At 46.9% G+C, this 14,673-nt stretch overlaps 10 protein-coding genes across 10 annotated transcripts; 2 read left to right on the top strand and 8 right to left on the bottom strand.

The window, feature by feature from the left end:
- Nucleotides 1–67: 67 nt before the first annotated feature.
- N7469_004909 (Short-chain dehydrogenase/reductase SDR) lies at nucleotides 68–1,172 on the bottom strand (the record flags this gene model as incomplete). Its single annotated transcript, XM_056643829.1, has 2 exons — nucleotides 68–658; nucleotides 723–1,172. The coding sequence occupies 2 exons, from the start codon at nucleotides 1,170–1,172 to the stop codon at nucleotides 68–70; spliced, it is 1,041 nt and encodes a 346-aa protein (XP_056503241.1).
- A 770-nt stretch (nucleotides 1,173–1,942) lies between these two features.
- Nucleotides 1,943–2,607, top strand: N7469_004908 (uncharacterized protein; the record flags this gene model as incomplete). Its single annotated transcript, XM_056643828.1, has 3 exons — nucleotides 1,943–1,960; nucleotides 2,124–2,270; nucleotides 2,302–2,607. The coding sequence occupies 3 exons, from the start codon at nucleotides 1,943–1,945 to the stop codon at nucleotides 2,605–2,607; spliced, it is 471 nt and encodes a 156-aa protein (XP_056503240.1).
- A 457-nt stretch (nucleotides 2,608–3,064) lies between these two features.
- N7469_004907 (sterol desaturase family protein) lies at nucleotides 3,065–3,919 on the bottom strand (the record flags this gene model as incomplete). The annotated part of the gene is made up of 2 exons (XM_056643827.1): nucleotides 3,065–3,259; nucleotides 3,344–3,919. 2 exons carry the CDS (start codon nucleotides 3,917–3,919, stop codon nucleotides 3,065–3,067), a joined length of 771 nt encoding a protein of 256 aa, XP_056503239.1.
- Nucleotides 3,920–4,022: 103 nt separating this feature from the next.
- On the bottom strand, nucleotides 4,023–4,217 carry N7469_004906 (uncharacterized protein; the record flags this gene model as incomplete). The annotated part of the gene is made up of 1 exon (XM_056643826.1): nucleotides 4,023–4,217. The coding sequence occupies one exon, from the start codon at nucleotides 4,215–4,217 to the stop codon at nucleotides 4,023–4,025; it is 195 nt and encodes a 64-aa protein (XP_056503238.1).
- Nucleotides 4,218–4,465: 248 nt separating this feature from the next.
- N7469_004905 (uncharacterized protein) lies at nucleotides 4,466–5,269 on the bottom strand (the record flags this gene model as incomplete). The annotated part of the gene is made up of 3 exons (XM_056643825.1): nucleotides 4,466–4,846; nucleotides 4,933–5,100; nucleotides 5,192–5,269. 3 exons carry the CDS (start codon nucleotides 5,267–5,269, stop codon nucleotides 4,466–4,468), a joined length of 627 nt encoding a protein of 208 aa, XP_056503237.1.
- Nucleotides 5,270–5,720: 451 nt separating this feature from the next.
- N7469_004904 (uncharacterized protein) lies at nucleotides 5,721–6,154 on the bottom strand (the record flags this gene model as incomplete). Its single annotated transcript, XM_056643824.1, has 3 exons — nucleotides 5,721–5,823; nucleotides 5,881–5,951; nucleotides 6,104–6,154. The coding sequence occupies 3 exons, from the start codon at nucleotides 6,152–6,154 to the stop codon at nucleotides 5,721–5,723; spliced, it is 225 nt and encodes a 74-aa protein (XP_056503236.1).
- Nucleotides 6,155–6,517: 363 nt separating this feature from the next.
- N7469_004903 (uncharacterized protein) lies at nucleotides 6,518–7,427 on the bottom strand (the record flags this gene model as incomplete). Its single annotated transcript, XM_056643823.1, has 2 exons — nucleotides 6,518–7,023; nucleotides 7,100–7,427. The coding sequence occupies 2 exons, from the start codon at nucleotides 7,425–7,427 to the stop codon at nucleotides 6,518–6,520; spliced, it is 834 nt and encodes a 277-aa protein (XP_056503235.1).
- Nucleotides 7,428–7,695: 268 nt separating this feature from the next.
- N7469_004902 (uncharacterized protein) lies at nucleotides 7,696–8,658 on the bottom strand (the record flags this gene model as incomplete). The annotated part of the gene is given in 5 exon segments (XM_056643822.1): nucleotides 7,696–7,947; nucleotides 7,992–8,156; nucleotides 8,181–8,378; nucleotides 8,397–8,470; nucleotides 8,553–8,658. Coding segments are annotated over 5 exon segments (795 nt in total), but the record flags the coding sequence as incomplete, so codon positions are not given.
- A 2,136-nt stretch (nucleotides 8,659–10,794) lies between these two features.
- gel1 (1,3-beta-glucanosyltransferase gel1) lies at nucleotides 10,795–12,284 on the top strand (the record flags this gene model as incomplete). The annotated part of the gene is made up of 2 exons (XM_056643821.1): nucleotides 10,795–10,982; nucleotides 11,084–12,284. 2 exons carry the CDS (start codon nucleotides 10,795–10,797, stop codon nucleotides 12,282–12,284), a joined length of 1,389 nt encoding a protein of 462 aa, XP_056503233.1.
- Nucleotides 12,285–13,181: 897 nt separating this feature from the next.
- N7469_004900 (hydroxymethylglutaryl-CoA lyase) lies at nucleotides 13,182–14,462 on the bottom strand (the record flags this gene model as incomplete). The annotated part of the gene is made up of 2 exons (XM_056643820.1): nucleotides 13,182–13,941; nucleotides 14,005–14,462. 2 exons carry the CDS (start codon nucleotides 14,460–14,462, stop codon nucleotides 13,182–13,184), a joined length of 1,218 nt encoding a protein of 405 aa, XP_056503232.1.
- Nucleotides 14,463–14,673: the final 211 nt, after the last annotated feature.

Here is a 14,673-nt window from a genome sequence, read left to right as displayed (position 1 = left end):
CACATCGGTCTGCGATCAAAGCAAGCCTTTCCAAATAAAACATATCTATACACATATGTGCATACAATTATACACCAACAACGTCAAGGAGACCTTTCTCTGCAAGATTAAGTCTCTCCGTCACCTTACCCCATACCTGCAATCTTAACTCTGGATCACTGACCTCTCGCTTTGGAGAAATCTCCCAAATGCGATTAATAAATTTACCACCCCCACGACCATTCGGTGCTCCGACACCGTGCGTTTTCGGATCAGGCCCAAACTCAGGACTAGTAGCCGCATGTGTGATAGCCAAACTACCCTGTTGCGAGTCAATCGCGACATAACTCAAAAGGAAGTCAAGAACTCGGCCGCCTTCCTTTCTAACTAAGGTCCAGATAGACGATGCCACGAAGCCTGGATGAATGCCGTGGATGATGATTCCCATGTAATCGGGGTGCTTGATGAGGCGTGATTGTAGCTCTGTGAGCCACATCTGGTAATAGAGCTTGTTATCACGGTATGGGTTGCCGGCCATACCTGGACCACAATAAAGTTCTGGATCATAATTTCCCAGGAAATGGTATGATGATGTTGAGCAGATGATACGGCCAGGTGTTTGATCTGCAAGCGATGGCAGAAGTCTCAGGGTCAGCAATACATGAGACAGAAAATTGATCTGATAAGATTATTAGCGGGGAAAACGTTGCTGAATGACACGGATCCAAAAGGGTATAGAATACCTGATGAACTGGGTGAAAGCCATCTTTCGTTTTCGCAGACAGAGGAGCAGCTGCTATACCAGCATTGTTGCAAAGGATATCCAAAGCATGCCCAGAAGTGAGCCATCGTTGGGCAAACGCCTCCACGCTCTCAAAATCCGCCATATCGAGTGGCCAAAATTCTATGATCGAAGAATGACCATGTGTCTGCGCGATATCTTTGCACTCTTTGGTAGCAGCTGTTGGATGCTGCTCCCACTCAGGGGGCTCACGACAACCCAAGATCAGATTAGCACCCCATGCAGCGAACGATTTTGCCGCTTCAAATCCAATGCCATTATTCCCACCGGTAATTATAATCCATTTTCCAGTCAGGTCGGTTCCGGGAACATCTTTCTCTGTGAGAATGGTGGTGTTCGTGCCCTTCAAAGCCTGGAAGATGTCACTCAGAAAGTAGTATACAGATGCCATTTCGATGATGAGCTCGAAGTGTGCAAACAAGAGATGCGGAAGGCTAGGAAGAGCAAAGTTTTTGAAAGTGCTTCTTTCAAGAGCACGCCTGGTGTTCCCTGAGAGAGTTGTACGTCCTACGCGCCAGGGTGACGGAGAAGCTTGAAGGATGAGCGGTGGTGGGATGGGGTCATCTCGGGCCGACCAATCACTCTCGGCCCCCAATTACTTACTATATGCGTGAACCTCTGAATTACTACACATGGTTGAGTCGGGCAAGGAGTATTATCAAACAGTAGCCCAAGGCAAAAAAAAGAGGAGGTAATAATAATATTTGACGACACATTGTTCCGACCGTGATGCAATATTGCCAGTCTCTAGCATGGCCATCGTCTCTCGGCACGCCGATCAATCCAGCTAAGCTACTCATGCATACAAAGTAATCCGCAGGCATATTTGACGGATTGCAATTACTCGGCTCGAAGATGTGGTATTGAAGAATCTTTGAGGGAGTTTGAATGTGAATTTTTGTTTGAGTCAAACGAAAAGTCGAGATTTCCAACAGTGAAAGGAGTGTCCCTCCTTCCCGGCAATCTTCACCTCTTCCTCTTCTTCTTCTTTCTCTCATCCTCTCATCCTCTCATCCTCTCATCCTCTCATCCTCTCATCCTCTCATCCTCTCATCCTCTCATCCTCTCATCCTCTCATCACCTTCGTGCCTTTGTGCGTTCATGCTCAGCGTTCTCAATCTTATCAAAAACCTTGTCGATCTATCATTCTGGCGTTACAATATGGCTGATTCAAGCAAGGTAAGTAGTACTTCAAACCTGTTCGATACAATTGAAGCAAATACCTGTCGTGGTTACGTTCTCATCACAGGGGCCTTGGCTGACATAAGTCCAGCTGTGCGTCCACCATGGACGGTGTGATCATAATACTGTTGATTGTGAATTTTTGAAAGGCTTTCGTGAGGGCTTTAGAAACACCGCATCGCCCATTTTCCACGATACGGCTCCCGGTTTCGCGGCCTACCGCAGATTCATTCGTGAATTCGAGACCGATGAAGATGTGAGCCTTGCCCTTGAACAAGATCTATCGATCCAGTATTGGATGGCTTCTGTATATACTTACGAACTTTAATCTGTACTAGGCAGTCCCGCTTGCTCGATGGCCCAGAGCAGGTTCAACTTCCATGGCCCAGGATGGGGCGGCTTCCAGGGCCTCCGACCAACCGAATGGAAATTGTGCAATTACTTTCAGTCATAACACGCTACATGAAGGCAGAATCCATGTACCGGGGAGCCACTCAACTTTGCACCTGCAGCACCACCAGCACCAGCGTCAGAACCAGCACCAGCACCAGCCGCGTGACACTCCTGAGCAGAAGATCGACGTAAATGAAGTCAACTTCTCTATTCAATCTCACGACGATGAAAGGCTCCCAGAGATGAAATGAAATTCGAAGGGTGATTTATGGAAAGATTATTTTCTCTTCATTTCATTTCTTTAATCCTATATCCCCAAATAAAAGACTAGCGAAACTATCTACTGTCTATCTTTAAGCGTAGTTATTAACTATGATGATATTATTATTCCTCCTTTCCTTTACCCAAAAACGCAAAATGAAATTAAGTTCGGGAGATCTCCACTGAGTATCTGATTTACTGGAAAAAATTATTATGGAACCAATAGGTAGCAAAACGTATGTATAGTCTACCCAGGAATATTTCTACTCCAATGAATTGATGAACAAGTACGAACAAGTCTTCTCCCCGAACATAGCCAAGAAGAATGGATTCAACTTCATTCTCAATTCCCCTATATCTGAAATGGCACGGAAAAGAAAAGACATGTGCGAAATGATAACAAATGTATTGTTATATTGTAGACAAGACTCCTATCACTCTCGATGTCTATTCCGAGTGCCGCTTGCCTAATTTATTTGTCTGGTGGATCCAATCAAATAGCCCGATCGAACCATAATTTAGATTGAACTTGGCGTGATGCATATCATGGTCCAGAGCCTTGTTATAGAAAAAGTCGTACCCGCTATGTACAGTCGCGGTATTGAAAAGCTCATAAGCAAGGAAGGACCAGAATGTCAGAATCTATGGATTTATCAGCTATTGATCAGAAAAAGAGTCTATGACACTGGAAAGGATCGACAAGCAGAGTGCCAGTGATATACATACATGACTATGCAAGATTTGTGGCGGTAGAGAGATCGGCAATGCATTTGCAAAAATCTGTTCAATGGGATGGGCGTACTGGGCTGCTAATGCGATAGGTGCCGTAAAGCGATGATGCTTCTTGTGAATTAACTTATAGAGATAGGGCACATGCAGCAGGCGATGGCTGTAATAGAAGAGAGCTTCGCGCAAGAGAAGACTGAGTATGAAATCCCTCGCGAATTCAAATGCAGTCGGTAAGGCTACCTCAACGCGGTAAGAGGGCTTTGAGCCAAGATGAGAGGTGATATTAATCAAAGAGAGATGTAGAATGGAAGAAAGAATTTGGTTTTGTGTGACGACCCAGAAGCAGTGGAGGATGTCACGGCGAGTAGGTTGTTTGGGCGCTGGCTGGATCTTATGCCTCTCCGAAAATGCCGGTGCAATGGTATCCAGAGCAAGGTAGAAGAGGGATGGGATCCAAAATGAGACGACTTGGACAAGCAGGGTTCCAATAAATTCTATTCGTTGAGGCGAGTAGGTTGACAAGATGTCTGACCACAAGGTCATGCCTTGTGTAAACAACGGGTTCTGATGCATTTCGGTGATTCTGGTCGTTGCTTCAACCGCCCCCAACCCAGGTTAGGAGCTACGAAAGAGTATTTGACAGGAAGTTTCAGATCTTCTTCAAAGACGCGGCGATTTACCCCCAAGAAATGCTTGCCGCATCCCCGCAATTCGATCGTCGGACATCGCCAAATCGTCGGTGGATCTCGGCTCGGAGCCATGTGACAGTGCCATCTCGACCATTCTCGTAGAAGATAATAGCAATACGAGAAAAGCGATCAACTTGCATCATCACGGAATAGTCAATATATACCACAGCTACTAGCGACATGTTCTCTGATTATCATCTTGGGCTGATAATGACAGATCTTAAGTTTACAAAACCATCGGCTTGATAGCCGGCGTTTTGCCTCTCTCTATGCAGATAAGCTTCTTCTAAATGAATCAAATGTTCTGGAAAAAAAAAAAATTAGAGTAGATTCCCATACATACTATGCTCTCTGCCAGGTGGTCATCATACGTGAAATCCCGCACAGTCAGAAAACAAGAAATGAGAAATTGTTCGTCTCATGCTACCCTTCACTGGCCCATGTGTGAATCGAGGGTACTTTTCATACCAATACCCTCTTTCTGCCCAGCGTCAAGCTTAGTAGTTGCGTTATCCTCCATCTTGATTTCCTGCTGGTTGTGGTCCTGCTGGTGCAGGTGCTTTTGGTGCAGGTGCTGCTGGTGCTCCTGTTTTTGGTGCTGCTGCTTCTTGTCCTGCTGCTGGATAGCCGATGCCTTCTCAGAAGCATTGACATGGCTCTCAAGCAATGTGCATTGGCTGAAACTAACGTCGAAGTTCCTAGTCATCTTCTCAAAGGTTTCAGAGGCCATCCCATCTTGAGCTACCGAAGTTGGACTAAGTTGGACTCCTAGGTCCAAAATTTCCCGAGCTGGGCTGTCTGAAACGTGGGTCTGCCTAATACATCCAGGAGCTTATCAGAATACACAGAACCCATTGAAGTCTCCATAAAAGCCTGTAATCGTGGGGAAAGCCTTACCTCCTGAGTCTGAGCGTTCTGTATGGATCTGTGATATGCCGCGAGACCGGCCAGCGTGTTCTGAAACGTGGGTGATCCCACACATCGAACACCCTCACGGAAGCTTTTCAAGTCCTCACAATCGACTGTCTTGTGATTGCCCCATCCATGGTGGACACAGTGCTGGACCTTTATTAGACAAGGGTTCTTTGATAGGGAGAAACGTAACCACTACGGGTAATTGTTCCATTTTTATCGAGAAGATAGAAAGACTATTTACCGTGCTTGAATCAACCATCTTTTCACGCCAGAACGATAAATCGACAAGGCCACTGATGAAATTGAGTAAGTTGAACATGAGGACACTGGAGAGGGAGAGGATGAGGAAGAAGTGAAGATTGCCGGGAAGGAAGAGTCACCTCATCCTCTTCGCGTTCTTTCCACTTTTGGGAATCTCGAGTGTTCGTATGACACAAACACAAACAAACACACAAGAAATGATGAAGGATCATACTGTTTATTTTATGCTACCACTAGAAGCAAGGCACATAAGCAATACTTTGTCCGGAGTATCAGTATTTTCTAGGTGTATTGAACCTCGATTGAATTGAGCCGAGTAGATGAGATGGAATCATCGACGAATCATGCAAAACCTTGCATTTCCATTTGAATTTCAGATGCCTAGCAAAACTGAACCCTGAGATGATCTCTCGAGAACCTTAGGAAAACCTCATAGAAAAAGCAAAATCACTGAGATGAGCACGGCTCATTGCCGACAGAACTCATGGTGTAAACCCTCGAAGATCTTTCTATTTCTTGGACGATCCAGATGGAGGGGTGTAGGTCGAGCTACCCTTTCCATCGTTGTGGTAAGTACTTCCATTCGGATTGGAATAGTAGTAGGAGCCATCCCTAAAAAGTATTCAAGATTAGTGAGCTGGTAAAGCAGATCAGCCAGCTCGGTCTTACTGGTTAGAATAATGGTAGCTGTTCGAGTTTGCGGCTCCAGAACCGTAGTCACGAGCGCAGTAGTGGTTTCCCTAAAGCGGAACAAGTCAGTCTCCTATATATCTCACCGCGTTAAGCTGAATGTGACGAAGATATTATCAAGCTGGATGGTAGTATCGAGAGCTAAGACGATTGCTCGGGGGCGGGTAACATGAGCTGCAGCTGAGGGATGGGCTGGACATACCTGGCTGTTTGTGACGGAACTCTTGTAGCTGTATCCTTTATCGGACGGCATATTGAGAAGATTTGATGATTGGTGACTTGAAAAGGTTTGAGAACTGATGGAGTTGTAGAAATGATTGGAGTTGAGGTTGAGGGGAAGGGGAGTGGAAAGTGGGGGAGACGGTCGAGTTCACTTGGGAAAGAGAAACATCCGTCGCCTACCAATCTACGTATCTCTCAACTTGGTGTCAGCCAATACTGCTCTCCATGTCTCGTTAATGCTTGCTGCAAACAATAGCCTGGAAATGAATTCAAGTCCCGTCCTTTACCATAATAACCATCTAAAGAAGCTGAGTGTTTGATAGTAGTTACCCAGCCATACATAATGCACTAAAGAATAGGAAATATTAGTACATGCCAGTTGGTTACAGGTTAATCAACACTCTAACAGCATAGCCAGTGACCTTGGAAGCAACTGTATAGCACTCCTTCGAAAGCCCTGGGGTTTGTTTGTTCGATTCTCTCCCACATCTATACATCCATATCCAGACCTTCTACTTCCCAATCCAGCAAGATCTCGGTGGTAGACTTGAGTATCTGGGTGATTGGCCCCCTTTACCTGCTCCCGCATCTTCAAGACATGACACATCAAACGAACAGCGTCCGTGTTCTGGCCGGAAAACTTCCAAATGAAAGCAAGATCGGCTTGACTACCCAACGTTTTTGGATGGCCCTCACCAAGACCTGCCTTTCGAGCTTGAATTACCTGTTCAACGAGCGGCTCAGCCTCCTCTAGCTGCCTCAGACGCAAATAAACTTTCCCCAAGCTTTCCGTACTCAATATAGTGACCGGGTGATTATCACCGAGTCTTAATTTACGGCCCTTGATCACCCGCACGAAGAGACTCTCAGCCTCTTGCCACGAGCCCTGGTGCCAGTAAGCTGATGCTAGATTGGACATACTACTTAACCTGTCGGGATGGTCCTCGCCAAGTTTCTGTCTGCGAGCATCGGATACCCGGAGAAGCAACATCTCGGCTCTTTTCCATTCGTTTTGGTACATGTATGAGGATGCTAGGCTTCACATCGTCGATAATGTTGTCGCGATGATCTTCGCCGAACCGCCTCTCGCACATTTTCATTACTTGGATTCCGAGTTGTTCAGCTTTTATCCATTGGCCTTGCTTTCGGTGTGCATATGTCAAATTCTCCATCATGGTCAATATGTTGCATTTCTCTTCACCAAGCTCCCTCTTGCCAGCCTCAATAGCCTTCACCAAAAGCTCCTGGGCCTTCTCCCATTGACCCTGGTGTGAAAACGATGATCCCAGACTCGCTCTCCTCATTATTGTTTCAGGATGATCGTAGCCTAGGTATTTTTTTGCTCGTTCCTATTTGTTCTTGAAAAAATTTTGCAGCTTCTTCCCATCGGCCCTGCTTCTGGTATGTTACGGTCAGATTGGCGAGAGCTACCTGAGCTTCAGGATAGTCGTTGTCGAGGGTTTTGTAGATATTTATTAGGTTCAATAACAGCTCTTCGGCCTCCTTCCACATTCCTTTGTACAATATGTCGATTTGAGACAAGAAATGTTGTACAGTGTATCCGGGTGGTTTTCACCCAATCTTTCTCTCCATCGGCTTCACCTCGATGAGAGTTCTGTCATTGACCATCCCTAAGGCAAACTCTCGCACTCGGCTAGTGATAATTACAGCACCATGTGGTGTTCTCGGGACATACTCAATCAGCGGCTTTCGCGAGCTATCAGCCAAATCATTCCTTGACTGTGAATTCGCTTTCTTCGGCACGATTTGGAAAACATCGTCGCTATCAGCATTATCAAGAACTAGTAGCCACTTCTCATCTCCCTTGGCGTGTCAGAGCCAATTTTCGATCAGTTCGAGAATATTACTTCCAGGATCATTGCGACCTGGAATTCTCGCAAAATCCGCAATCTCACGGAAGCTTTACTCAAATCGGGCTGCGTTACTTGCGTGAACCCAAAACACCCATGTAACAGGTGATTGGGAATAAATCTGATAGTAATATTCGATGGCGAATTGCGATTTCCTTGTCGCTAGGTCTTAGTCGGAAGTTATACACTCGTCTTTCTACTTTGACTTGCCCGATCACCCTCGAGTCCTATTAATGCTCTTCGTGATCCTGGCAGCGATGCCCTTTCGGAGATCTGTCGAAGTAGTTTGGCACGATTAACAAAGTCTGGTTCGCGCGGGGACGGGATATTGATGGAAGGGTTTGGTGGGGGTTCTACTCGCTCTATAGAAAGAAAGCGATGGTACTTGTTAATTTGTCAAACTTGGATTCCTGCCCGAGTTTTGAAAATACCTGGCGGTAGATTAAATTGTGCGTTGACAGAGCCACTATTTTCTCCTATTTAGAAGCCATAGTTGCTGCCATGAAATGATGCAGACGACATGGCTATTGTCTTCAAGACAATAGCTAAGTTAACAACCTGAGAGGGCAGATCTCCGGCGGATGTCGGCGATGATGCTCTTTGGAAGAAGAAGTAAACGAGTTGTTGATGTTGGCACCCAACGGCTGTCTGCGGTTTCGGGATACTACATTAGAAAAATCAGGTTAATTGCAGCACAGAATCAGACTAAACCGTTTAATTCAATTGGCAGGTAAGTGTTTTTAACGATTGGAATTAAATTACATACTGATGAAGAAAATTAGGATTAATTTCCCAATCGAAATCTCTTCCAAGAGATTTGGAGTTGCCATTTCCATTGAACAACTGACAAATATATACTATATATAAGGTCCGTCACCACATGTGGTAGCAGGTTTCCATTGGAATGCAGTATTGGGACTATAAATTGACCTCTTTGAATCATAAGGCCATCGCAACAGACATCTCAGATCCCTTGAACCAACCTTGGTTCAACAAACAAATATGAGTACTATTTGTTTTATTGTGGGATTTTGTGCAGACTTTGCTCGAGGCGGCCAAGACGCCTAGCATCATTTCCCAAACTCCAAGACCGGGCTGATCTTGGGGATCAAGTCGAAGCCTGAACCCTTTGTACTTTGCATTTGCCAAGATCAGCATCCTAGACATATCACTACCGGCCTGCAGGTGAATGAGTCTGGAGTTTACAGTGCACTTTAAATGTCACTGGCACGTATTGTCTTGATACATTGCAAAAACGATAGGACTACACTGAATAGCAAACTATTGTACTTGGTATTGTCGACTGTCAATCATACTTCAGTCTAATACAATGCTCAGACAGATGGCCTTTTCAATACAAATTCGAGGGCTTGAAGAATGTAGTGGTGAGACGATATGATGTCATTGGTAGACATTTTTTATTTTTATTCTACGAGGAATGCGAAAAGATAATTTCCCGAATGACTGCATGAACAATTCACACCTGCCACACTGATCTACTGTATTCCATTAGCGCCGAATCAATAGCCAATATTCTTTGCATGAACTCTGGATGGACTGTGATCCTTTGGTCGATGTTTGGGATTGAGCAGTACAATTGACCTATCGCAACGAGCGACACCAGGGGATACACATGCCTCTTTTTTGTAATGTATTTGTGTTGCCTACACCCACTACCGACTATGAATAGCATGCTCGGCTGGGATGTTCATTGGTCAATTGTGTGACCCGAGGAGCGAACAAATCTGGTCGTGCACCACACAATCAAGTGAGACAGGCTGGCGACAGCCACGGTGGAGTAACGCCAAGTGGAGTAGGTTAGATGCGAGGCGCCGAGAGAATGTGTTTGCTGGCGATAGGGAGGGCCAGGTAGGGACAAGTGAAGAAGGTGAGATGAGACAGTCTGAAAAATAGATTAGAGTGCCAAAGCTGTGTGTTCTCATACAGGGTCTGGATGGTGCGTTGAGGCGCAGCAGTGCAATCTACCCAAGATGCGCTCGATCGTCGCATCAATCCCCACCGCCTAGACTTCGCGTCTGTTTGCCAAGCCAATATAGAGCGCACATCGTCAGGGGCATTTTTTGAACGACAAAGCATTTCCGCTGAGGGACAGTACATACAGTATTGGAGAGTTCTTTGCGTATGACGAGAAAATCGATCATTGACTTATTCCGCGTGAGAAGTGTGTATGTGTGGGAGATAAGTCCGATGGAACATGGTACTATGCATACCAAAATAGAAGGGTCTCAGCCATCACTCCACAGGGGACCAACAGTGTCCTCTGTGTACCTCTGTAGTGTACATAACTTTGAGTGCGGATGTACTGTATGTACAGTAGCAGACCCTGTCGAACCCTGAGTGTGCGTACGTATGTTCTAAATGTGTGAGAGTGACTGGTGTATGGGAGTCCTGGACCTGCCAGGCGGGAGGATAGGGGGTGGCCAACGAGTAGATGAGGGCCAGTTTCAGGGTCAGATCCACTCTTGTCTGGTTGTTTTTGACCCAAGAAGACCCCTTACGGCGATCAAATTATCCAGTGAGATGAGAGTGGAGGAGGGTGTGGAGTGGAGAAGCGTGCAAAAGGGTTGTCTGGGGCCAAGAAACCAAAGGGTTTCCCCCATACAAAGTCCGCCATCTCCCGCCTTTCTCCCCCCTTGTTGAACTTCTTCTTTTTCCCTACATTCTTTGTCGTCCTTCGCTTTTTATCTCCTCTTTAATCCCTTCGTTCTTTTTTTGTTTTTTTACAAAGCTCATCTCACCTCCATACATTCTTTAGAGAAATACAACCATACTATTCATCATGAAGGCCAGCTTCACCACTCTGGCTACTGCCCTCTCTCTGGGCGCTACTCTCGTCCAGGCTGCCCCTGCTGAGAAACGTGACAACAAGGTCACTCCTATTACCGTCAAGGGTAATGCTTTCTTCAAGGGCGATGAGCGTTTCTATATGCGCGGTGTCGACTACCAACCTGGCGGTTCTTCCAAGCTGTATGTTTACCAGATTCAGCAGCCAATTCGCTAAGTGATTAGTGTCGCAGAACAGCGTAATAATTCTGTGAACATGACGGATATTAACCTATTGTTAATAGGTCTGACCCCATTGCTGATACCGAGGGTTGCAAGCGTGACATCAAGAACTTCAAGGAACTCGGTCTGAACACCATCCGTGTTTACTCCGTCGACAACTCTGCCGATCACGATGAGTGCATGGATGCCCTCGCCGAGGCTGGTATCTACCTGGTTCTGGATGTCAACACTCCCAAGTACTCTCTGAACCGTAAGGATCCCGAGATCTCCTACAACGACGTCTACCTGCAGTACATCTTCGCTACTGTCGACAAGTTCGCTCGTTACTCCAACACCCTCGCTTTCTTCTCCGGTAACGAGGTTATCAACGACGGTCCTTCCTCCAAGGCCGCCCCCTATGTCAAGGCCGTCACTCGTGACCTGCGTTCCTACCTGAAGGCCCAGAACCTCCGTCAGGTTCCCGTCGGTTACTCCGCCGCTGATATCGACACCAACCGTCTCGAGATGGCCGAGTACATGAACTGCGGTACCGATGACGAGCGCTCCGACTTCTTCGCTTTCAACGACTACTCCTGGTGCGACCCCTCCTCCTTCACCACCTCTGGCTGGGACCAGAAGGTCAAGAACTTCACTGGCTACGGTCTTCCTCTGTTCCTTTCCGAGTACGGTTGCAACACCAACACCCGTAAGTTCCAGGAGGTTGAGGCTCTTTACTCCACCAAGATGACCGGTGTCTACTCCGGTGGTCTCGTCTACGAGTATTCTGAGGAGGGCAGCAACTACGGTTTGGTCAAGATCTCCGACAACAGTGTCAAGACCCTGAAGGACTACGATGCTCTGAAGGAGGCTTTCGACAAGACCGCCAACCCCAAGGGCAACGGTGACTACAACTCCACTGGCGGCTCCAACCCCTGCCCCAAGAAGAACGCTCCCAACTGGGCTGTCTCCGGTGACGCTCTCCCCGCCATCCCAGAGCCCGCCAAGAAGTACCTGAAGAACGGTGCTGGTAAGGGCGATGGTTTCAAGGGTGACGGCTCCCAGAACGCTGGTACCAAGTCCACTGGCACTGCCACCGCCGGCTCGGGCGAGGGTGTCGCTGCCACTAGCACTGCTGGCTCTGGCTCCAGCGGTGGTGCTTCCACCTCCTCTGGTGCTGCTATTGCTGTCCGCCCCGCCACCTTCGGCTTCTCCATGGCCCCCGTCGCTGTTAGCCTGGTGACTGCCATGTCGACCCTTGTCGGCGCTGGCATGATTCTTCTGTAAACCTTGATTGCCAATTTGGTCTAATTTCTTTCTAAATGACATGCCGTTTCTGTTTTTCGCGCGGCAATTTGCATATCTCTTGTTGGCTAGGCTTTTGCTTTCCTCTTTTTTTTGTGGATTTTCGTTGGATGGAAAATTCAGTGTACAGTAGGCCATAATCCGGCTACTTTCTATGGAATACGAATTTGTGAAAAGAAAAAAACATCAACTAGATTCTTGTTCTACATTTCCAACCAAATCCTCCTAGCCATTCCATGAGATTTGAATTATATACATCTTTCTCACAGCTTAGCTTTTCCATCTTGAAGAGTATATACATCCCAATCCACCCGTCGTTTCATCCCAAACTCCTTCAAACCGAATGCACCATCTGCATCTGGCCGCATCATATCGTCGAACAATTGTTTAATTCCGTCAGATTGTATCTCGTCTCCGCCGTTCTTCCAAGCCAGCCTAACAAGTTCCTTTGACATGCGCGATGCATTTGGTGACGCGATCTTCAATTGATTCAACAATGCATCTATTCTCGTATTCAACCGTTCCTGTCCTTCAACAACTTCAGATATGATCCCTCGACTTTTCAGTTCAGATGCCTTGACAGATCTTGCAGTTAACATTGTTTCCCTTGCAAAAGACAGCCCATATTCGCGAATAACATATTTCGATATCGTCGCTGGGCAAAGGCCCAGCTTCACCTCGCTGAGCGTCATCGCGGTTGAATCTGTAGCCATGCGAATATCACAAGTGAACGCCAGACCAACGCCTCCTCCAAAAGCAGGACCATTGATAGCGGCAATCGTCACTTTGGGGGAAGTGTCAATAGCCTCAAATAGTGCCGTCAAACGTGTATATTGCGCGTCACTGGCAGAACCACCCCGAGCAACAGGCGTACTATCCTTACTGAGATCCATCCCAGTACAGAAGAATCCCCCCCTTCGCCGTGATGACTATACGAGATATCTTTGCGTCCTTGTTGGCATTCGTCACCGCATCTGTCAGACCAGATAGCATCGCTGCTGTCAATGCGTTACCGTTCTTCGGTCTATTGAGAGTAATTTTGAGATTGACACCCGAGCGATGAAGAAGTAAGCCATCGGAATCCGAGACTAAGGTCCAATGCAGGGGCTTCGACGAGAAATCCGATTTTCCAGAAACAGACCCAGATTCGACAGCATTCTTGATTGCCAATGCTGTGCCCGCTCGACTGGCGCTGCTCCTTGAAAGCTGTCTCGAGATCCAAGCCCCAACAGCCATTAGTTGCGCTAGATTAACACCCGTAGAGATGCCGGCGTTGTCAAACATATAAACCAAATCCTCCGTTGCTACATTTCCTTTTGCACCCGGCGCGAAAGGACACCCACCCAGCCCAGCGACACTACTATCAAACACAGTCAGACCGCAAGTATACGCTTCCCAGACATTGGCAACGGCTTGTCCGTATGTATCATGGAAATGCCCCGCAAGCCGAGAAAATGGGATCCCGTGGCTTTTCAAGTACGCAAGAAGACTGCGGACATTGCTTGGTGATCCCACACCCAGTGTATCGCCCAGACTTATCTCGTAACACCCTGCTTCAAGCAATTGCTGCACGCAATACAGGACTGCAGAGTGTGGAGTTGGGCCATCATATGGGTCTGCGAAAATGCAGGACACATAGCTGAAAAACTGTTAGGAAAGGGGCTTTTGGGATGTTGCCATGCATGGAACGTGTATCACTTACCCACGCACTGCGATTCTAGATTCACCCGGTCCACCATTTGCAGAAGCCAAAGAAATCACCCGTTTGGCACGATCAAGTCCTTCCTGAACGGTACAATTGATATTCGCTTTACTAAATCCTTCAGTCGCACTAACGAAGACAGCGATCTCACGAACTCCATGCTGAATAGCAATCTTCAACCCCTTCTCATTGGGTATAAGAACCGGCATTCGGAGCTCCGAATTTTGTAGTGCTTGCTGCACATCCTTGCTCTGAAGCACATCTCGACAGTCCTTCAATTGGGGAATTGCTCGTGGTGAGACAATCGATGTAAGTTCGATAGTAGATAATCCTGTCTCTTTTAGGCTTCGAATTAATTCCAATTTGGTTCTTGTTGGAACCAAATCCCGTATATTTTGTAGGCCATCTCGTGGCCCTACTTCCACGATTCTGACCGCGGGTTGTAGCTGTTCATTCATTGTAATTGGGTTTAAATTATTGCAATGGCGTTGTATAGATATATTCAAGGTATTTCGAGTTTTATGAGATCTCTTTAGAGTCTACATTTGAAATCTGACTTGGTCTGCCGTGCTGCCCTATTCCGGTCCGCCGACGGAATGGCCGGACCGAACCTTGCGGGGAATGACCGTTGGAATTCACAGGGAAATATTGAAATTCCTGGAGGAAAGG

This window comes from Penicillium citrinum (assembly GCF_028827155.1).
Source record: "Penicillium citrinum strain IBT 23319 chromosome Unknown utg000003l:1.0-4596430.0:1.0-4598250.0, whole genome shotgun sequence".
Lineage (NCBI taxonomy): Eukaryota > Fungi > Ascomycota > Eurotiomycetes > Eurotiales > Aspergillaceae > Penicillium > Penicillium citrinum.
The sequence above is the reverse complement of the archived record's forward strand: the minus strand, read 5'-3'. Positions and strand labels throughout refer to the sequence as shown.